The sequence below is a fragment of the Bidens hawaiensis genome, unplaced genomic scaffold (genome assembly GCF_021521415.1).
Source record: "Bidens hawaiensis isolate Kalapana, Puna unplaced genomic scaffold, B.hawaiensis_p1.1 tig00026938_1, whole genome shotgun sequence".
Lineage (NCBI taxonomy): Eukaryota > Viridiplantae > Streptophyta > Magnoliopsida > Asterales > Asteraceae > Bidens > Bidens hawaiensis.
Window position 1 is genome coordinate 28855 of NW_027494350.1, and position 23891 is coordinate 52745.

Below are 23891 nucleotides of genomic sequence, written 5' to 3' on the forward strand. Positions count from 1 at the left end.
AAAACTTATGTTAATGATGTTCAGGAAGTGATACCGATATTAAACTGGGAGATGAAGACATTCAAGAAGCCAATGCTAGCTATCCTAATAGTATCTTCAGTTGCATTATTCCCAACCATCTTTTTACCGTCCACACCGTCGATGTGGGTGGCCGGAATGACATTCGGTTATGGCTTCGGGTTTCTGCTAATCATCGGTGGAGTCATAATCGGCACGTCTCTTCCTTACTTCATTGGATCAATTTTTTACCACAAAATTGATGTGAGTGTTTTAACTGTTTTGATCTTTTTCATATGATATCGTCCTGGTTGCGGTGCATGCATATAATGTATATATGTGGGCCCTCAGGTGACCAAAAGTGAAATTGCACTAACTTCGACGTTATTTTACTAATTTCGTGAAAATAACGTTAAAAGTGGCGGAAGGTTAATCATGCATCATGTGGTGGCGTTGATGGCCGAAAGACAAAGGTACATGCACCAATTGGCGGGTGTCCCAATGGCTGAGTGTTATGACTTATGTGCCTTATGTCCAAGGCTTGATGCAAAACTACTATCGAGCCGAGGGTCTCACTGGAAGCAGCCTCTCTATTCCTACGGGGTAGAAGTAAGGCTGTCTACATCTTACCCTCCTCAGACCCTACCATAGCTTTGCTATTGGTGAGATTTACTGAGTACGATGATGATATGATGACTTTTTTCATATGATTACATTTGTTTTATGTTTATGTGTTTTTAAAAATATTTTTTTTTTATGTTTTGTAGAAAAGGTTGGAAAGGTTTCCGAAGAAAGCTTCGATTTTGAGACTAGCGGGTGAAGGGAATTGGTTTAATCAGTTTAAAGCTGTGATATTGTTGAGGATTTCACCGTTTCCGTATGTTGTGTACAATTACTGTGCTGTGGCAACGGGTGTTAAATTCGGTCCGTACTTGTTTGGGACTATGGTTGGAATGGTTCCTGAAATATTCGTTGCGATATACACGTAAGATTTCTCTTCTTTCTAACCTGAATATGATTCATACATTTATTCGTGTCAAATAACCAACACATTTTAAATTTGTGTAAATTTACACGACCAATGTAACTTAAACGAGCTGACTAGTTGATCATATGATGTGTGTATTTTTATTATATTTAACGTGCTGGTGGTAGGGGTGTGTGTGGTGCGATTCGGTGCGGTTTTCGGCTAAAACCAAACCGAAAACCAAACTTCGGTTTTTGGAGTTTTTGAAACTGTTCGGTGTCGGTTTTTTCGGTTTTCGTTATGGTTTCAATTCGGTTTCGGTTTTTTCGGTTTTTGCCATTTGATGATTTGAGCTTGAAAATTGTAGGCCGAAAAAAAGTTGGCAAAAAATAATGAATTTAGATATAAATAATTTTGTTAATTGTAAAATAATAGACTATTATACATTAAATAAAAAATATTGGAGTTACATATTTATTAAATTCTTTTAAATTACTTAATATAAAAAACAAAAGTTTAGGAATTCGGTTCGGTTTTTTCGGTTTTTTTACATGCAAAACCAAAAACGAACCGTTAGTGCGGTTTTTACAAAAACATAAAACCAAACCGTAGGTTTTTGTTTCAGTTCGGTTCGATGTTTCGGTTTTTTCGGTTTCGGATCGGTTTTTTCGGTTTCTTGCACACCCCTAGCTGTTGGGCTGAACTTATATAATATATATGTTGCTAGAATATGTTTTGTTTAGTTATGCGGATTAACATGTCAACCTGAACACGAACTGTTTATTCAACTATTCTAGAAATGACATGGTGGTGATTACAGGGGTATAATGATAAAAACGTTGGCGGACGCATCGAATGAAAAACGAATGATTTCAGCACAACAGATTGTATGCATGGTGGTAGGGTTTCTTTTAGCGGTGGTGACAACCGTTGGAGTGACAGTTTATGCAAAAAGACGGTTGAGTAAGTTGCAGAAAGAGGAAGAACAGCAGCCATTATTGCAGTAACAAAACATGTTCTGCCGTGAACTTACATAGTACATTTGCGAATAACTTGGCTCCGAAGATATGCAGCAGCTAACACATCAAATCTCTTCTTTCTAGTATATTTGTTCGCAATAAATCGTAAAATGTCCAGCCACTGTGTTTGGCTTTAGCCTGTAGAAAGAATTGTCCATGTAAGTAAAGAATTGAAACTGATTTATTTATTAATTTGTGAGCAATGTTTGGCAGTGTTGCAGAAATCGCTAGTCGGGCGGTGGGGTGGGGACCGGTGATTAATCGGGATTAATCTGATTGGACTTTAATGTATAATTTTCAGTTTTATATATACATGTCCACATTTTTATATTTATATGTAATTTTTAGTTTTATATATACACAAACACATTTTGGCCGGAAATTAGCTGGAATCTCACTGGAAACTGCTGATTTTGGTCGGAAACTCACTGGAAACCACCGATTTTGGAAACCACCGATTTTGGCCTCCAACGCCGACTAAGTTCGATTAATCCTGATTTTTGTCGGATTTGACCATTGACCGATTAGGCTAAAATTAATCAGTGTGGTGGAGACCGCGATTAATTGGAGATTAATGATTAATCGCCGTAAAAATCCCGACTAGGCGCTGGTCGATTATTAATTAGCGCCTAGTCTGGATTTTTACAACACTTATGTTAGGTGACAACTTCGGTTTAAATCTATCTTGGTGTCGATGTGGTGATCATTTTGCTTATTGCGATCATGGAAAAAGCTCGTTACAGTGTCTGTGAGCCATAGCATGTGATGATCGTTTCGCTTATTACAACTACAGGAAAAGCTCGTTGGGGCACTCCAACCATTGATCGTTTCGCTTATTACAATAGAATTATATTTGCATTTGATCAATGACCAATATCTGTTTTGTTCAGTTTCAATACATTCATACAAAGATCACAAACTATAGACTGATTTAATATCAATATATGAAATGCATAACTTAATATCCTGTTCAGTGTTCACCCTTGTCATTCTCCGGTTCCTGCTTATCACCCGACCCGTTCTTCCTGATCGAAACCAGCGACTGCTTTGCCCAACGCTTCAGATTCATCGGTTTCTTTCCTCTCATGTGCTTCGTACTAGTGATTGCAATAGCAAGATCATTCGGAAACAACGTCTGCCACACAAACGCGTGTAGTAACGTAGACACAAATAACACAAACACCATCAACGACGAAAGAAACGATAACGTCAACGCGATGCCCTTGCTTGGAATACCAGGTTGTATTCCGCGTACTTGATCGATGTGATAGATATTGTAGTCATTGGGAAGGTGTAAGACCACCACGCCACCGAAAACCTGCATAACGTAAATCATTAGTTCACGAATCTTGGTAACTTAATAGCTATTTATTCGTTAACTCGTTATAGACCAGTAGTTTCAAATTTTCAAATTTGCGATTTTCGTCCATGTGGTTTCATTTCACTTGCAATTAAACCCGAATTCATTAATCCCATTAAGTCTGGTTGTTAAACTCATCCGTGTGCCCCTCACGTGAGGGGCAATTTTGTCTTTTTTCTCCCCAAATAAACCCTAGTCCTAATTCGCAAGCCCCCTCACGTGAGGGGCTAGGGTGTATTTGAGGAAAAGGGGAAAAAAGGACAAAAATGCCCCTCATGTGAAGGGCACGCTGATGGGTTTAATGATCAGACTTAACGGGATTAGTGAATTCGGATTTAACTGCAAGTGAAATAAAACCACATGGACTAAAATCGCAAATTTGAAACTATTAGACTAAAACCACGCTACCGAAAACCTGCATAACGTAAATCATTAGTTGACGAATCTTGATAACTTAATAAGTTAATAGCTATTTATTCGTTAACTCGTTAAGGAAGTTTCGTATTACTTGAATCCTAAGAAGAAGTTAATCCGTACGACAAGCAAAAGATAGAGGAATAACGCGATGAAGTAGCAAGTTCTTGCGGAGCCATCAAATTCGCCGTATATAGCTTCCCAGGCGATACTAGCAGCCGACGGAGCTGCGATAAACATTGAGTAAACCGGATGCAATTCTTTAGGCAACGCCACACTAGTCGGCAACCTTTGATACAAAGTCACAAACAGCACAAGATAATGCGCAAACCCGACCGCCCAAAGAAACTTTCCCGGCTCTTTCCACCCGACTTTCGCAGCCAAAACCGCACCGACAAAGTTTCCGACAACGGATAAATGAGAAGACGGGTTAGCCACTTTGCAGAGACGTCGCTTGCCTCCCGACAACCACTGGCCGTAGATTTTAAGCTCGAGGAGGAAGTACGGGATCATGAAAGCGCACCATAAACCGGGGTGAAGTGGTTTTTGGGTTAGTATAGGTGGAGCACCTATGGTTAAGAACATGCATACGACCCATGGTGCGAAAAAGAAGTTGATGCGCACGGGGTGGAAATACTCTCGTCGGATTGCTTCGAAGTAGAATATGCATTTGAGAAGGTATGTAATGGTGACGCATACGAGCACGGTTAGCGCTAAGATCCAAAGAACAAGGTTGATTTGTGGTGGAATGTGTAGAAACTTTGTGGCTGGACTTATTGCAAGATTGTGCCATAGGATTGCTTGGCTGCTTAATCCTAAGCACATCCCGAAACAACCGATTGGGAACCGAAGGAGGAAGGGCCATTTTTCGTCTTTAGGTAGAAGAATGTCTTCAGTGTCCTGCAGAAATTAAGGACATAAGTTAGTGAAACTTGTTAACTTATAATTTGTGTTAACTTATAGAAATCTAACTCGGGCCGTGGGTTAGAGTTAATTTTAAATTGCTTGCATCAGGCGTGCATAATGCACAATGCACGCATCACATGATGCAGTCGGATGTGATCTTATATGGCGCCTTATGCAATCGACCATTACTCGAACAAATTGACCAATGAGTTTAACTGTTTTGAATATTTGAACACGTTAGACCATCGTTTGAACAAATTTTATCAGAGACGATGAGAATATCTTATATTTTTAGTATTTAAAAGTAAACAAATTAAAATATTTTCTCTAATACTTTTTGGTTGTTTTTTAATAACGAACACATGTGCGCTGTGCGTGCTTCCCACGTCATCGGCTTTTGGGATCAAAACGCGTTGGGAGCGTCACACGCTTTTTAAAACCAAGGGTCTAAAGTTACAAATAAACTCAAAGAGTGAACTGCGGTTTTCGTCCCTGTGGTTTGTCCAAATATGCGGTTTTAATCCAATAGTTTCAAATTTGCGATTTTCGTCCCTGTGGTTTGTCCAAATATGCGGTTTTAATCCAATAGTTTCAAATTTGCGATTTTCGTCCCTGTGGTTTCATTTCAATTGCAATTAAACCCGAGTTCATTAACCCCGTTAAGTCTGGTCTTTAAACCCATCAGTGTGCCCTTCACGTGAGGGGCAGTTCTGTCCTTTTTCCCCCAAATACACTCCAGCCCCTCACGTGAGGGGGCTTGCGAATTAGGATTGGGGTTTATTTGGGGAGAAAAGGACAAAACTGCCGCTCACGTGAGGGGCACACTGATGGGCTTAACGACCAGACTTAACGGAGTTAATAAATTCGGGTTTAATTGCAAGTGAAATGAAACCACAAGAACGAAAATCGCAAATTTGAAACTACTGGACTAAAACCGCATATTTGGACAGACCACAGGAACGAAAACGCAGTTCACTCTTAAGAATATAATATTCTATATTTAGCAAAATATAAAAGTACCTTGAATTGATCAAGTTCAGGTCCAGTAAGAGCAGCAAAGTATCTACCAGCAGGCACACTTTTATTAACAGTTTCATCAAGAAGCCCAACACCTTCTTCACCATTAATATTCTTCTGAAACTGATCGAACCCGCTTTCTTTTCTCAACGGCAACATGAACGAGTTTTGTTTCCCAAGCGTCGATTTCGTCCTAAACAGATTAAAATCACCTTTCTTGTAACTCGTCTCGGCTCCATGCGACGTACCAAAGCCACTAAAACTCCTTCCACTTCTCGGAAGCGCTTTCATCTCATTATCGTTCGCTTTGTTAAGCTTTGACACGCCTGTTTCTAACGACACTTGCCTGCTGAAACTAGTGTGTGGGGTGTTTCTTTTGCCTTCTCGAAACTTCATTGTTTGTGGTCGGTTTAACCTTTTCTCGGGTGGTTTTTCAGCCACTTTATTATTATTATTATTATTATTATTGTTATTGGTATGATTATGATTATGATGATGATTAGCTTGTTGTTTCATCTCTTCCACGTCGTCGTCTTCTTCCTCTTCTTCGGGCACGGCTTCATGGATATCAACAAAATGGTTTAATGTTTGGTTTTGAGTATTTCTTTCCTTAACCATTTCTAGCAACAATAAAACAGTTTTAATATTTGTTTTGTTATGTTATGTTTTATACTTTTATAGTATGTATATGTGACAAACATAAGGTTCATAATAATATGTAACATACAACTGCATGGTGTGATTTCACATGTGAATACTCATACTTTTGGGGTGTCACAAGAAGTGGTTAATCTTGTGGTGTGTGTTTGTGTTGTTTTAATGACAAGAGTGGCTTTTTGAAAGGTGTCTCGTGAGAGAAGAGAACCACCTTAAAATGATTTGCTTTTTGTACCACCATTTTGTTCCAAGACAGCTTATTATTAGGTTTGTTTATTGTTTTGACTTTTGGTTGGTCAAAATGATAATTTTCTTGTGTCATGTGAACTTTAGTACAAGTGGAACTTCAAAAGATATATTGAGGGCCTTACAAATTTATACTTTTTTTTTTAAATATAAGAAAGTATAAAGATTTTTTTTTTTTGTTAACGACATAATTTAAAATTTGACAAGTTATGCATGGAGAAGGAAGGCGGCCTAATTATTGTTGGGGCTTAAAACAAATGAAAATATGGGGCCGTTTTATCAAAAAGTGTGGATTTTTAATTTCGATTTTTATCTGAGTATACATGAAACTTAATAACACTAGACCAACATAGAAACTAGGTAAATATTTTCTTACAAGTTACAAGATAAAGTTGATAACCAACTTATAAACAATATTTTGATATAAAGCGGGTTGGGTTCGTCAAATAAAATAACAAATCATGATAAAGCATTATGGTAATCTCGATCAACACCTTTAAAGTGGCATATTATGAAGCAATAACTTTTATTCATTTAGATGAAGCATACTTTGTAAAGTGAAACTGTTAAAAACTAGATTTTTACGCGCTGGGCAGGTTGGTAAACTCGGACAGTGGTAAAACCTAAACGTTACAGGTCCCAAACGTTGAGCAGGTAAATCGACGCGAATTCGGTCGGTTTCGGTGACGTGCGTTAATGACTGTAATTATAACCAAATATATATAAAAAAAATTAAACTTGAGGTCAACCGACGGGGTGACGTCGGTTGGTAAAAATCGAGCGTTGGTAAAACCGACCGTTGTTGATCACAAACTTAAACAAAAAAATAAGAAGAAAATTTGGACGTTTGGTTGGTTACGTTACGTTCGTTACGACCGTTGTCGATCCCGAAACTAAGACAAAAAAAAATAAAACGACAAATTATTTTTTGAAATTCAGTCGGATACCATTACATCGTTAAGATTACTAAACTAAAAAAAAATTGTGGATCAGTTCGGTGCCGCCAAGTGGCCCAATAGGGCACTTGCGGCACCAAACTTCTTCTTTATATTATATAATAATTAGATTTCTTTTCCTCTTTTACCATTTTCACCGTATGCCGAAGTGAGCGTTAAAAGAAGCCGAAGTTTCAATAAAACATCATATTGTCTCTTCACACTGTTTCAAAGACTTTAAATTAACGCGGGATGTTAACAATTGTAGTAATTAACATCATACACTAGCAAGTAGCTAGAAACCCAAACAAGCAGTAAACATCAACATTTCACAAATTGAAATTACACCAACAACCCCAATCTATCTCAACCTCTTTAAATTTATTCTTGACTAGAAACCAAGTGGTTTTATGTCTTCAATAGTCTTGCATAGAAAGGCTTTGTTTTTTATATATAACAATTGACAGATTTGTTCACAAAGTCCACACTAGGACACTTTGTGACACCTTATTGGTAAAATGTATTTTCTTTTGTCTTTTTTAAGTTCTGGTCCGTAACGAACGTAACAAAAATTGACCGAATGCCAATTTTGTTTTTGTTTATTTTTTGTATTGTTTTAGTTCTAGTAGCGTAACGAGCGGGACGGATACCGACCGAATTCACGTACATTCACCACGTTTTGTTTTAGTTATCGTACCGTAATGAACGTAGCGAAAACCAACCGAATGCTGATTTTGTTTTGCTTTCGTTCCGGTACCGTAACGAACGTGACGAAAACCGTCCGAATTTGCGTAGACTGACCGTCTCAACGCCTGGGATTGACAAACAGTCGGCTTTTACCAATCATCAAGTTTTACCGACCGACGTTACCTCGTTGGTCCACCTCATTTTCTATAATTTTTTTGTTTTAGTTCTGGTTTAATAACATAAGCAACCGAAACTGACCAAATTCAAATCTACTTACCGCTGTAGCACTTGATACCAACAACGTTTGGGTTTTACCGTCGTCCGAGTTTTACCAGCATACCTGGTACAACGCGCTAGATAAAATCATAAACCACTAATTATCTAATATTTATAAAATAGAAGTTTGGTGCCACTAGGCAACCTATTGAGCCAAGCGGCGGTTCGGCACTGGGTCATGTCAATAATATGTTTATTTTGTTTTTCTAGTTCGGGTACGTAACAAACGTAATTGAAATTGATTAAATTCGCGTTGACTCACCACCACAATGCCCGAGACCGACAACACTCAGATTTTACCAACTCACCACCGCAACGTCCGGTACCGACAACGCTCGGGTTTTACCAACCTTTTGTTTTATATCCGATATCATAATGAACGTAACTGAGACTGACCAAATTTACGTTAACGTGAACCGCAACGCACGCGTTCTAAATGTTAACAATTTATCCCAGATGTTGTATGCATATTAGCATATATTGTATTATCATCTTACGAAAAACATTTTAATAGTAATGTGTCTTTCATCCATACATAAACTTAAGTCGAAGATATGTGTGGTTAATATGAGTTAATTAAGAGTATATTATGAGTCATTCTAAAAAATAAAAAATATATTGTATAACATATTATTTTATGCTTTTGGTTGCTATCATGTTTCTACAACTAACTTGATTCTTTACAAATAAGTTGTGAGGATGGATCACCTGAAGTGCTTCATACATAACCTCCAATTCAGAAAAAGCTGCTAGGTACAACACATGTTAGAATAGACCAATCGATCAATTCTTTACAATAGCGTTGGCAAAAACATATTCAACCATTTTGAGCCTTGGCTTCCGGTTAACAAAATTGACGAAAACCGGCCGAATTTTAATAGACTCACAGAGTCACAACCTTAATACCTGGGGTCGACAACGTCGGGTTTTACCAACGCTCGAGTTTTATTTACCGACGTCACCCCATTGGTCAACTTCAATTTTTATATTTTTTTGTTTTATATTTGGTTTTAATTCCAGCACAATAACGCACGTAATCAAAACCGACCTAATTCCCGTCGAATTACCGCCTCAACGCTTTGGGGCGACAATCTTTGGGTTTTACCGACGCTACCGACACCAGATAAAATCATGAAACATTAAATAATAAAACATATGTGGTTTCGGGTTATCCAGATACACAAATAAACTCGTTTTCCCCAACTACCATTTACCCGACTGAAACAACGACGGCGATGATCATTCCGGTCACCGGAGCAAGCAATTAGCTTCGTAATTAGTACTTGCCTACCAACAATTTAACTTCATTCAAACCAAAATTAGCTCAACCGCTCACCCACTGCTGCTGATTCAACTTCTAATTAGTACGTATAATTTCTTCCAATTTCCATTTTAAATAACAATTTATTCATTCTGCTTATAATTCTGAGTTTTAATTGTTTGTATATTCATTCATTCGTTATCTTATATTGAAATTTGAAACCCTAATTCATATAATTAATATTATGGGGAAAGTTAGCGTACAAATTAAATTAACATGTTTCACTGCCCGAATCAAGTAGTGTAATTATATATACAAGTTGTGTCATTACACTATACATTAATTATTACAGTGTAATTGTTGTAGAAGTAGCTAGGCGGCCCCTAGGCAGTATAAATATAAAGAAAATTAATTTTTGTGTATATATGTCAAATATCATTAGTTTACTAATATTTATAACAAAATATGTGAATATCAATATAAATAAGAGAAATACATTTTTAAATGATAAATTATTTTAAAAGTTGCTAATCATTAATTAAAAATAAATGATATTTGTTCTTTAATATTATAAATATACGAACCATGTTTATTTTTTGAAGTCAAAATCGGCACAAGTTCACCGACTAGATGTGATTCTGGTTGAGGTTAACCGCCTTTGATCGATTCTTAGTAACTAGGTGGAGTTAAAGAAACTCCACTCGGCGACATGCCTTGTAGCGAGTACTTGGGGAGTACTCTGCCTTGTAAACCTACTTTTACAACATTGCTACACTGTAATTACACTATGTTGTATATATAATTACACTGTCTAATTCGCACGTTTAGCACGTTAATTTTATTTGTACTTGATCCCAACCATAATATTATTGCTTGCATATGTAACACTAAAATGATCAATAATATCATGTTTGATTGAACGAGTTATTATAATTTGTAGGTCAAATGGCAAAACAAGGTCAAACATTCTTCCTTGAAGAATGGATTAAAACAAACAGCAGCACTGGTATCAATAATAATAATAATAATAATGCTGCACAATCTGCACCGCAATCGGCCCGGGCCATTATCCAAGCATGGGCTGATCTTAGAGAATCACTCAACCAAAAATCATTCACTCAACAGCATTACCAGTCTTTACAAACTTTAATTAGCTCCGGAACCTCGCTGTATGTCGCGGATCCGCAAGTTAAAGTTGTGAATTCTGTTTTGTCGGCTTCGGACCTGTCTTTACCTTCGGAATCGTACCCGCTTTTTCTCAGACTGTTATATATATGGATTAGGAAATCGTCGAAACCGTCTGTTGCGCTTGTTAATTCGTCTGTAAATGTTTTGTTTCAACTGTTTTCGTCGCAGTCGGGTTCCAATAAGAGCGCGTTGTTCTTCACCGAAGGGATTCTACTTCTTGGTGCATTTACGTTTGTGCCCGCGGTATCTGAAGATACAAGAACACAATGTTTGGATTTGTTTTGTAAACTGATTGAACAAGATTATAAGCTGGTTTCTTTGTTTGATGATCTTGTCCCGAGCGTACTTGCTGGAATTGGTTATGCTCTGTCTTCGTGTGGGAGTATTCACTTTATTCGGATTCTCGACTCGTTATTTGGAATTTGGAGTAAAGAAGGCGGGCCCACGAGTAATGTAATACACGGGTTGATGATACTGCATCTTGTAGAATGGGTTCTTTATAACTGCATCCAATCACAATCATTCGAGAAGATTACCATTTTCTCACAAGAGATTCTAGAAGCTTCCAATCGACGATATGCATCGTTTTCTGTTGTTATGGGTGCTGCTGGGGCCCTGCGGGCCTCCAATCGGTCTATATCTACCGGTCTAATGGATTTAAGAAGTTCTGCTGAAAAACGAATTGATATTATTGGTAGTGATTTAGTTTCGAGAAACGTGTATAAAGTTAAAGATAATGTTTTGCTTCAATGCATATCATTAGCTTTAGCTAGAAGTGGTGACGTGGCGTGTAGGGATTCTTTTCTTTTATGTCTTGCTTCAGCATTATTAACTGAAATCTTTCCGTTAAGGCGGTTTTACTCAAAGATTCTTGAATCTCATGTCAGTTTTAGTAACCTCGGGATTCATGAAGTTAAACAACATTTGGAAAGTGTTGTTTTTAAGGAAGCGGGAGTGATTACTGGTGTGTTTTGCAAGCAATATGCTCAGGCGAGTGAAGGTTGTAAAACGAAAGTGGAGAATCTTATATGGGACTTTTGTCAAGATGTGTACACGTCACATCGCCAGGTGGCGTTGATGCTTCAAGGGAAACATGAAGAGTTGATTCAAGATTTGGAGAAAATAACCGAGCCTGCGTTTCTTATGGTCGTGTTCTTTGCTTTGGCTGTTACTAAACAGAAGTTGATACCTAATGTTTCAAGAGAAGTTCAGTTGGATACATCGGTTAAGATATTAATTTCGTTTTCGTGTTTGGAGTATTTTCGACGGATGAGATTGAATGAGTATATGGATACAATTAGGGCCGTTGCTGGTAGTGTTCAAGAAGATCATATGGCTTGTGTTTCTTTTGTTGAATCTATACCTTCATATGCTGATTTGACCAAAGTTCATGGTAAGTATTATATAATTATATTACTATTCATTTCTTAATTACTCATATAGTATATATATTTTTTTTGGTTTATAGTTTCTTCAAACAAAATGGAGTTTACATGGTCTAAAGATGAAATGCAGACTTCTAGAATCTTATTTTATATGCGTGTGATTCCAACTTGTGCCGAAGGCATACCGACTTCAGTGTTCAGAAAGACCGTGGCTCCCATTCTTTTCTTGTATCCATGATATATAATTTTTTTATACATATACTAGTTTATCAATAACAAATGTTATTCTTTAGTTCATATTTGATAAAAAGTAGGTCTGTAAACGAAACGAACGTTCATTGAACAGTTTGTTAACTGTTTACCAGGAAGTTCGTTCATTTAAAAAACAGACACACACGCTAACACAACTTTTTGTGCATTTAATTAAACGAACGAACATGAACAAATGTCTCATCCGCTCATTTACGTTCATGAGCATTCGTTTGTGGCCGTTTTATTTATGTTCGTTCGTTTATGTCCGTTGATTTATGTTTTTTATATGTGTTTATTCGTTTAGGTTCGTTTAAACATTCATTTATGTTTATCTATAACTAATATTAATTTGAAATCAATTTTATTTTCATATAGATATATTTGTTTAATTTTGAAATAACGATAATGGTATTTAGACTTCAGTTTCAATATTCACTCTCAGTATTAACTCGTGTTGTTTATGTTCATTTATATATGGTCACTTGTATTTGTTTTTATGTTCGTGAGTCGTTCATTTAGAATATTAACGAACTAACATAAACAAACATGAACAAGAAAATCTGTTCATTTGAATGTTCGTGTTTGTTCACGTGCTCGGTTGAAGTTAAACAAACAAATATGAATAAGCCCCGCTCGGTTCATTTACATGCCTAGTAAAAAGTGACGGTCACTCATACATCTATTTTACTTAACACATTTGATACTAGATACATGGGACATCCAAATGGGAAAGTGACCCGAGCCTCACATTCAACATTTGTGGCTTTCATTTCTTCCGGGAAAGATGTTGATAGTATTGATAGTGAACGGGTTTTACTAAAGGAGCAACTTGTTTATTATTACATGCAAAGATCATTAGAGGTATCTATATTCTATCCGTTAATTATTGCTAAAACTATTGATAACCGCTTATTATTTTCTTTATTTTTTTTAAATTATAGGGATTTCCAGGTGTCGCCCCGTTTGAAGGTATGGCTTCTGGTGTTGCTGCATTGGTTCGGTATCTGCCAGCTGGCAGTCCGTCAACTTTTTACTGTGTTCACTCACTTGTGGAGAAAGCTAGCAGTTTATGCAGTGAATGGAAAGAATTGAACGATGAGCTGGAGCCTTGTAAGAAGCTTCTTGATTTATTACTAAGACTTCTCTCATTGGTCGATATACAGGTAATTAAGATTTAGAGTAAACTGCGGTTTTCGTCCTTGTGGTTTGTCCAAATCTGCGGTTTTAGTCCAGCAGTTTCAAATTTGCGATTTTCGTCCCTGTGGTTTCATTTCACTTGGAATTAAACCCGAATTTATTAACCCCGTTAAGTCTGGTCGTTAAACTCACGTGAGGGGCATGCTGATGAGTTTAACGACCAGACTTAACGGGGTTAATGAATTCGGTTTTAATTGCAAGTGAAATGAAACCACAGGGACGAAAATCGCAAATTTGAAACTATTGGACTAAAACCGCAGATTTGGACAAACCACATGGACGAAAACCGCAGTTTACTCTAAGATTTAAATTAAGCGTCTATTTTTAAAATTTGACTTTTGTGGTCAACATCGGTTTTAAATTTGACTATTGTTGTCAACTGTGTTTAGGTATTGCCAAGTTTAATGAAGCTGTTGGCACAGTTGGTTGTGCAACTACCGGAAGATGGTCAAAACATGGTGTTAAATGACTTGTATGCTCAAGTGTCGGATTCAGATGATGTGACGCGCAAACCGGCTCTTGTTTCTTGGGTGCAGTCTTTATCTTACCTCTTGCCTCAAGCTGCTGTCAATAGTGCAACCAAACGGGATCCGCAGGTTGAAAGTTCGGGTGCAAAATCTTGGAGTAAGGGTAGATTGCTCGGTTTGAATAGGATTTTCGCACGAATGTAAGATAGTTCATGGGTTTTTGGTCTTGTGGAGTAAGTTATATCCACATTTATATTTATAAATTTGTTACATATGAAGTGTATATATTGTTACAGGATGTTGTTGTATTCATAAAAGAAATACCTTTTTCAACCTGTTTGATGTATTATCTTTTTAGCTAATTTTTCTATTTGACCTGTTTAGAGGTGCACAAACCGGGATGGAACCGGAACCGGGTATGGTCAACAAAAGTCAAAACCGGGTCCGGGTAGGAACCGGTTCCGGGTATAGTTGGGTATTTGGCCGGTTCCATCGGGTTTTTTTGGGGTTTCGGGTAGGCTACGGTCAGGTTTTGACCGGGTATTGGCGGAACCGGTTCCACCAGGTCCGGGTCGTTTCCGGTTCCGGGTACAGTTCTCGGGGGAAAACCAAAGCCCGGTCCGTACCCGCGGGTAGGTTAGGGTCCGGAACCGGTTCTTTTGTGCACCTCTAGACCTGTTTCACTGTTTGAGATAAAAACATAATACAAATCAACTCGTTACTAACATGCTACAATGTGTTTAACCTGTTAAGACACGAATTTAAACAGGTCGACATGTTTAAGACACGAAATCACACTTTTTTTAGACTTTTGTGGTCAAGAAAACATAAGGACTTTAAGTTTGACTTTTGTGGTCAAATGAGTTAAGATAATGCCAAGGTTGATGAAACTGTTGGCATAGTTGGTTGTGAAAAGATGGTCAAAACATGGTATTAAATGACTTGTATGCTCAATTGTCAGATTTAGACGATGTTACTCGCAAACCGGCTCTTGTTTCTTGGGTGGTCTTTACCTTACCTCTATTCTCGAGCACAATCAATCAATCAAAAACCTAGTAGAGATTCCACTAATAGCAATGCTATTAGTAGGGTCTGGAGAGAGTGAGATATATAAGTTGGTTCCGGTAAGACTCTCGGCTCTAAACCATAATAATCGAGCTACAATCAATAGTACACCCGAATGGGACCCGCAACCTGACAGTTCTTTTGCAAAATCTTGGAATAAAGACAGTTTAATAGGATGTTTGTACGAGTTTTAAAAGTTCATTTTGTTAATTTAATTTAGAATTGCTAATGTGATTTTCTAAATGTTGTAATGGTTGAATTATGAATTATATGAAGAGGTAGGTCCCAGCAGAGCCCAGTTGGACCCGCAAGACTCACCTTAAACAGGGACGTCTGCGCAGAAACCAACTGGATCCGCAGGACCAACCATGCTCAGAGACGTGACGTCCTTACGCGCAGTACGCAAGCTGGTCCCGCAGGAAATGCCTCCCAATGGTGAAGGACTCCGCCTGTCCCCGCAGCCTCGGATACAAGCCATTAGGGAAGGCCACCCGCGCAGCAAGGCTACACGCACAAGGCACTTAGCTCTCAATCGTTCAGTGTCACCTGAAGGAATGAGCGAAGCCGGGAACAATCCCGCACAAGGGCGGGAGGGGGAATACTCCCGCCCAAATAAGCCAGTCCGTACGATACAGGAAGATCTTCTGTACTGTACCTGACGAGGTATGGGAAAAAGATCTGACTAAAGATACGACAGCTTATAGACAACAGTATGGCGAGCAGCATGCTCCTACACTGTATGTCACTATTAGCCGCTGCCTACTCACCAACCCTTGTCATACCACGTGCGTAGCTGACGGTGGAAAAGGAATAGTATACAGCAGGCCTGGTCGCTGTCAGCCGCTACCTACCCACCAACTACCAGCAGGGCACGTGCGTAGGCTACTGTTGGTGGAACAGGAACACTGTTGCAGCCGGCCATACCTCCTTGGAAACCTACCTTCGGCTATAAATACCACAAATGGTATGACCATCTGATCTTATCTCATATTATATCATCATATTATACCTGATATCTGCTCTAGCAATCTCTTAATATACTTTTATATTTAAAGAGCAATCTAGTCTGATTCTCACGCCGGAGGGTGGTCACAAGGAGGAACCCCCCCCCCCCCTTCTCAGTGACGAGCTCACGGTCTGTTTTGCAGGTTATCAAAAGAACCATCTTCCAAGGGTCCAACCCCTCGTGGGAAACATCTATCTAACCCCCAGGTTACCAGTAATTTGTCCGGGGTCCGGTTAGTGTTTCTTCATTGGCGCCATCCGTGCATAAAGCTAGAACTACATTTTTCTCCAGTTTTTTCAAACTTCTACAAAGATGGTTAAAGAAATTCCGGTAACCACAACCCCAGCTACTGGGGGGAATACCGGTAACACAGTTTTTACAAACACTACCCCGGTTACCCAAGCCGGGGCAAGTGAAGTAAATTTTACTAACACTACCCCAGTTACTCATGCTGGGGCAAGTGCAGTAAATGATCGCCTACTGGGATCCACTGATACCCAGGTTGAGAAACGAACAAGACTCCCTCGCCAAACTCTCGATGAAGTTAAGGCATGGGCGGAGGCACGTCAGAAGGAATTCCAAGCCGAGTTGAACGAACGCTTGCGTTCCGTACAACAGGCCGAAGAATTCGAATACTGGGAGGATGACTCGGAGGAATCCGACTCCGACGCGAACCCTCGCCATAGGGCAAAAGGGAAGCGTAAGGAAATAGAATCCCAACCGAAAAGGCATTTTGGACAAGCCTTCAAACCAAAAAGCACAGGTGGAAGTATACGAGACTTCTCCAAAACGTTCAGACCAAACGTTGCAAATGCAGGAATGTCCAAGTTTGCAAGGGACATTGCAGAAGCAATCGCCCCAAAGAGTGCCAAACAAATGCCTAACATAGGCACATATGACGGTATATCTGATCCAGACGATCATTTGAACAGGTTCATAGCAGGGGCAACCGTCAGCAATTGGACGGAACCCACGTGGTGCTACATGTTCCAAATGACGCTTGTTGGGGCTGCTAGAGCTTGGTTTGATCGTCTACCGGTCAACCACATCTACGACTGGGCAGACTTCCAGCAGAAGTTTAGCCAACACTTCAGCCAGCAACGGAAGTATACCGAGGAGCAATGGACAATCCTCAAATGCATACGAGAAGAAGATGAATCTCTGCCAAACTTCATCACTCGCTTCAACTCAAAGAAGCTAAGTTTGGGCAATATCAGCGAAGATCTTGTTCGCGCAGCCTTCATCCAGGGCGCGCATGACCCAGAGCTCATCCGCACCCTAACGGGTAAAGATGGCATGCCATCCACATGGGATGCCATCATGACAGCAGCAAAACGCTATGCGGAAACGGAGAAGCAACTGGGTAGAGATCTCCCACAGAGTACAAACCTCTACACTCAGAAGACGAGAGAAGACAATGTCCTCACCGCCCGATTAAATAAAAAGCGGAAGCTAGGCATTTGGCAGTCAAGGGTAAACTTTGACACCTCATCCGGCTTGCAACATCGATTGGGCGGAAGGGATAATGTACAGCCGCACCGAAACTCCAGATGGACGCCACTCACCAAAAGCGTCACTGAGATATTCGCCACTGAAGAGCTCCCGTGGCCAAAGCCTCCAATAATCCGACATCGTCACGATGCTGATCAGAGCAAATACTGTGACTTTCACAAGACAAAAGGCCACAACACTGAAGAATGCATAGACGTAAAAGACATGGTCGAAGCATTCGTCAGAGATGGGACGCTCGCGCACCTCGTGGCGCAATAAAGGCTGAGCAGGCGGGTGCATGTAGAACCCCAGCTGGGGAAAACACGAATAAAAATTCCAGCTTCAATATCGAGACTACATGTTGCGTAAAGAACGAGATCCCGAACCAGGTGCGTATCGACTCGATGGCACTCCCATCCCAACAACATGGAAGGGAGCTCATTTACACAGTTTGCATGTAAATCAATTCCAATTTGTAAAGAAGGCCAAGAGCCACTTCTAATGGAAATGATTCTCTTTAGAACATCGAAGCTGATGATTTTACTTTTCTGCACTAATATGACGATATTCACATTATGCGAAGTCGTTGCGTGGGAAGGCGGTTCTACCCGCACAAACCCAATAATGTGAAAAAACCTTCACGCAGGTCAGTTGAAGGGGAAAGGTTCAGCACCCAAAAATGAAAGTGCCGGTCTATCCGCACGAATCATAATGAGGAAACTGAACAATAACCTATCAACAACCGCGCGTCGAACGGTTAAACTATGCAACACTGGTGACGGCATTCACATTACGTGATGAAGTCGTTGCGTGGGAAGGCGGTCCTACCCGCACAAACCCAATAACAGGAAAAAACCTTCACGCAGGTCAGTCAAAGGGGAAGAGTTCAATTATTCCATTAAATGAAAGTGCCGGTCTATCCGCATGAATCATGAAAGGAAACTGAACACTAACCTATTGACAACCGCGCGTCGAACGGTTCAAAACAAAATTCTCAAAAAGATGAGGAAAACCTACACGCAGGTCAGATAAAGGTAAAGTTTCGCCATCCTACTAAGTGCAAGTGACGGTTCTACCCGCACAATCACGAAAGAGGAAGCAAAACTTCACACCTATTATCAACCACGTTCAAAGGTTAAATTATCCTCAAAGGATGAGGAAAACCTACACGCAGGTCAGATATGGGTAAAGTTTTGCCATCCTACCAAGTGCAAGTGACGGTTCTACCCGCACAATCACGAAAGAGGAAGTAAAACTTCACACCTATTAACCACGTTCAAAGGTTAACTTATCCTCAAAAGATGAGGAAAACCTACACGCAGGTCAGATAAGGGTAAAGTTTCGCCATCCTACTAAGTGCAAGTGACGGTTCTACCCGCACAATCATGAAAGAGGAAGCAAAACTTCACACCTATTATCAACCACGTTCAAAGGTTAACTTATCCTCAAAAGATGAGGAAAACCTACACGCAGGTCAGATAAGGGCAAAGTTTCGCCATCCTACTAAGTGCAAGTGACGGTTCTACCCGCACAATCACGAAAGAGGAAGCAAAACTTCACACCTATTATCAACCACGTTCAACAGGTTAACTTATTCTACACTTGGAAAATTGCTAATTTAAACTAAGTATGCAAGTCATAAGTTTATAAAGCAAGAAACCCAAAGAAGGAAATAACAATCTGATACGCAAAAAGATTAATATTTCACAAGTGAATTATTACAAGAATGGCCGGGTAACTACCCGCCTACGGAAAGAAGAAAATAAATCTATACAAGCTAAAACTATCCTAGCAGTGGGAAGGGATCTTCAGGATCAGGCTTCAGGGCCACTTCCACTTGGACCAGCCCCATCGGTAGAGCGTGGCAGTTCAAGGAAAGCTTTGAGGATAGCTAGCCCATCATCAGCAGCAGCTACTTGGTTCACCTTCTCCACCACTGGATGCGGGAAGGCGGCGTATTGATTTACTGCTTGGTCGTATATGGCTTCAGTATCAACATTGTACAAAGGGAAGTTGGAAGGCGGGAAGCCTTTCTCAACGAACCCTAGACCAAGCAGGAAGCCGGCCCGTTCCCCATCCTCGTGAGAAGCGTTGAGGGCTGCGCTCATGGCATCATCATAAGTAGTCTCTGAGAAGACCCGATGCACAACCTACAAAGAAAATATACAAGTGTCAAAACACCTTTTCTATGTACAAAGGAAAGCGTGAAGACGTAAAGCTAAAATACCTGAGGCAACGCTTCTCGAAGAAGCCATTCCTTGGCAACCAGAGCTTGGGTGCAGGCGCGTTCGGCTTCGCTCTTAGCAAGATTGGCAAGAAGCACTTCCTTTGCAGCAGCCTCTTCAACGCCCTTAAGCTTCCGCTCGGTGTGGTCAAGCACACCCCTCTGGTCCAGGATCTCTTGGAGCTTCTTGGCATCTTCCATGGCCAAGGCATCATGAGCACGTTGGAGAGCCTCTAATTGGGCCTTGAGCTCCTCGTTCTCCATGCGTAAAGGCTCAGCAACGGCTTCAGCCTTGGTAGCCCTCTCAGTCGCGTTCCTCGCAGTCTCCTTAGCCAGCCGAAGCTGTTCGTTAACAGCTTGGGCAGCCTTGGAGCGGGCCTCGAGTCGCGCTTGAACGTCAACCTAGAGGGCCTTGAAGGCCTTCTCCTTCTCCGCAGCAGCTGCGGTCAATCGTTGGTTCTCCTCCCGAAGAGCACGCGCCTGAGATACGTCCTTGGCGCGAGCTGCTTTCAACTTGTCGTTTTCACGACAAAGCAACTCGACGCGCGGCTGCATCCGGGCCTGGAGAACCCGAAGCTCATTGGTTAGCCTACCCTCCTGGTAGCTAGCCATGGCTTCCCCCAACGCACCATGAGGAGCAGCGTGGCGAGCCCAGTCCACGCACTCCACAGGGGTACGAAGGGTTGTTCCTCGGCGTATGTTCCATCGCGGAACATACACTTCATTGGAATCCGACACTGCAAAAAACAAAAAAGCAGTTAGGAAAAAGATGATAAAAAATAAAAGTGAAAAAGGGGCCAAAGGAACCCTACGCACCTGTAGGGTCTATAACAGACCGATAACCGCCGAACCCATCACCTGAACCCAAAGGAAACCCATCCAAAAGGTCAGGCAGATGGGAAGGTGGCAAAGACTGGCGAGTACTCCCATGCGTACCTGATGGGCCGGCCATCGGTGCCGGTGGCGGGGGCATGGTGGCAGCCGCCGCAGTCGCTGCCGCAGAATCCGCAGCAATCGTAACCGCCGGCTCGGTGAAGGACGCCGTAAAAATCGCACTCACGGCCGGCGGTGGCATAAACTCGGCTGGAACAGTCGGCTCAGAGTGAGCAACTGAACCAGCGGGACCAGGCGCAGGCGCCTGGGTCGACGCCTCAGGTAGGCTGACCAAGCCTACCGTCATCGGCGGAGAGGTACTACTAGGCACTCCACCCGGGAATGCGTCAACATCCACGCCTGCACAAGAAGTGTTAAAACAAAAAATTTATGAAGTATGTTAAATCTACAAAAACAAGGATGTTTGTACTTACGGGTTTTCTTGAGCCTGAACGTACGGACAGGCGGGAACAAACCCGATGGAGCCGGTCTCATGATGCCGGTCACCGTCGTCGTCGTTGGTTCTTCGGAGGTAACAGTCGTAGCCTCCGGAGCAGTGGTCTTCTCACCACCGGGGTGCCCCGCCACCTCTTCATTATCTGACTCACTGTCAGATAGGAGCACCGGATCAGCTGTGGAGGCCACCTCCTTCCCTTTCCCACCGGCAGCCTTCCTCTTCCGCACCAGCGGAGGACCATCTGCGGATTCCTCAGAAGAAGACAGGATGTCAGGAATTCCAGCAGCGGGTACAGCATTGAGGGGTTGAGGATAGAGTATCGCCTTACCTGGCCGCCGTTGGCTCAGGATCTCGTGGCCCAGCGGATAGACCTCCACAAACCGATCCGCCGTTTGCTCCAGGATGGGCAACTCGTTCTCGTCAAGAGCACGAGTACCCACCCGCACGGGACCGTCAGCTTCCCGCGGGTACAGGAGCGACTCCAAATTGTTCCCCTCTGAAAGAAAAGCAGTTAGAAGACAAACTCATATCAGCAAAAAAGACAAGACATACCATAAGGAATAGAGTTCAAACCATATTCGAGAAGGATGGGAAACCGGGACGCATCCTTCCATACCCGGCTCATCCCCAGCATCACCATCCCGGACTCCGCAAACCGGTAAACCGGAGATTGGACCCGGGATATCTTCGCGAACCATTCCGCCTCCTGGTAGCTGGAAGCATGAAGGCTCGGAAGCGCTTGCCCCTTCTTAAACTTCATGGCAATAGGAATGACGCGGGCAGAAACGTAGAAGAACTCCCGCTTCCACGATCGGAGACTGCGCTCGGTCACGCAGATCTTCAAACCCTTAATACGGGTTGTCAGGGTGTACCACCCCTGGATGCACCTCCAAGTATAGAAGGTCATCAGGCGGTCCACATAGGGCTCAATACCCAGAATCCGGCACACCCACTCGAAGTGCCGGATCTTGGCAATCGCCATTAGATGCAACTCGGTTAGGTGCACACCGTGCCTCTCCAGGACACGGTACACAAACTTTGTCAATGGGAACCTAAGGTTCCCATAAACAAAGAATGCAGCATATACCCCGATCTTGCCACTGGGGGCATCGTACACAGTCTGGTGGGATTCAGGAAACTCAGGCTCAAGAGACTCAAGCATGAACTTCCTGACGATGTACTGGTACTGATCGATAGGTAGAGCACACTAGCACTCGCCAGCAGTACTCCTATCGTCGGCTACAGCTTCAGCATCATGAGAAGACATTTTGCAGAAAGAAGAAAGTGATTTCGGGAAAATGCTTGCCTGAAAAGGGGAGTATTTGCCGGAAATCACTAAGAAGAAGAAGAGAGGTGAAAGTGTGGATTACAAAGAGGCCTCTCCCCCTTTATATACTAATCACAATTAATGCGGTGAATTTAATGCGGAGGAGAGAGAAATCGAAGGTGCAATGAAACTATGACACGTGGCAAAAAGCAGGCTGGCAACAGCTGTCGACAGGACGTGTGCCAGTAATTTCGCGGCCACGCGCCCGAAAAATCGCGCCCACGCGCCGTAAAAAGCGTCTGGAATGACCATATAATGTCACGTCACCATAACTTCCTGCACGTCCTGACACAGTCAGAAGAAACTGTCGCACGACGTTTCAGAGGTTTGGACTGTTCCTATCTTTCCACCAACCTTTCGAATTTCAAAATTCAAAATTTAAAAAATATTAAAAAGTAAGCGGGAAAATACCCCCTTACCTTGGCAAACAAATAACCGTAAGACGGATGCGGGTACAGTGTAACCCTTCACATACCTAGCACCCGCAGGGAATTGAAGCCAAGAAAACCTTGGCGAACAAGTAACCGTAAGACGAATGCGGGTACAGTGTTAAGGCAAAACCCTTCACATACCTAGCACCCGCAGGGAATTGAAGCCAAGTACGTCGGCAACCAAGTAACTATAAGACGGGCGCGGGTACAGTGTAAAGGCAAAACCCTTCACATACCTAGCACCCGCAGGGAATTGACGCCAGGAATACCTTGGAAGTAAAGTAACCGTAAGACGAGCGCTGGTACAGTGTTAAGGCAAAACCCTTCACATACCTAGCGCTCCGCTGGGAATTGAAACCAAGAAGGATCTTCTGGGCAATGCTTGCGGAAGCGGAAATAACATCCCCGCATAGCGGGAGCATCGAGAACTACGTTGTTTGAAGCTCCAGGATGGAATTGGTGGTTTTAGCATAATTGATCACTATGTTCAAAACTACCAAAACCTCATGGAGAGTCCACACAAGTGGGACTCAACGCTCCTGACTTGCGAGGAGGTTACAGACCTACCCGCATCATACCCAAAGACCAAGCAGGAAACTCGGGAATTTCTGCAAGTGACAAGGACTTCCGCGGGAAGAATCCCCATGGAAAACCTTAAAAAACCCTTTTCAAAACCCTTTGCTTAAGTCCAAAAGTTCACCTCACTTTATTAAACATGCATGAGAAGAACATTGGACTGGGGGGACTTGAAGAGGTAGGTCCCAGCAGAGCCCAGTTGGACCCGCA

The 23891-nt window shown here is 41.7% G+C and overlaps 2 protein-coding genes and 1 pseudogene across 3 annotated transcripts; 2 read left to right on the forward strand and 1 right to left on the reverse strand.

Moving 5' to 3' along the window:
- Positions 1 to 703: 703 nt before the first annotated feature.
- Positions 704 to 1971, forward strand: LOC143574460 (uncharacterized). The gene is made up of 3 exons (XM_077059073.1): positions 704 to 715; positions 765 to 982; positions 1785 to 1971. The coding sequence occupies exons 1-3, from the start codon at positions 704 to 706 to the stop codon at positions 1969 to 1971; spliced, it is 417 nt and encodes a 138-aa protein (XP_076915188.1).
- Positions 1972 to 2668: 697 nt separating this feature from the next.
- LOC143574451 (guard cell S-type anion channel SLAC1-like) lies at positions 2669 to 6527 on the reverse strand (annotated as a pseudogene). Its single transcript, XR_013142590.1, has 3 exons — positions 5684 to 6527; positions 3852 to 4657; positions 2669 to 3301 (listed from the first exon to the last, which is right to left on the reverse strand). The product of XR_013142590.1 is annotated as a guard cell S-type anion channel SLAC1-like (transcript).
- Positions 6528 to 9722: 3195 nt separating this feature from the next.
- Positions 9723 to 14439, forward strand: LOC143574452 (uncharacterized). Its single transcript, XM_077059065.1, has 6 exons — positions 9723 to 9845; positions 10683 to 12323; positions 12399 to 12543; positions 13275 to 13428; positions 13509 to 13730; positions 14154 to 14439. Exons 2-6 carry the CDS (start codon positions 10688 to 10690, stop codon positions 14433 to 14435), a joined length of 2439 nt encoding a protein of 812 aa, XP_076915180.1. The 5' UTR covers positions 9723 to 9845; positions 10683 to 10687; the 3' UTR covers positions 14436 to 14439.
- Positions 14440 to 23891: the final 9452 nt, after the last annotated feature.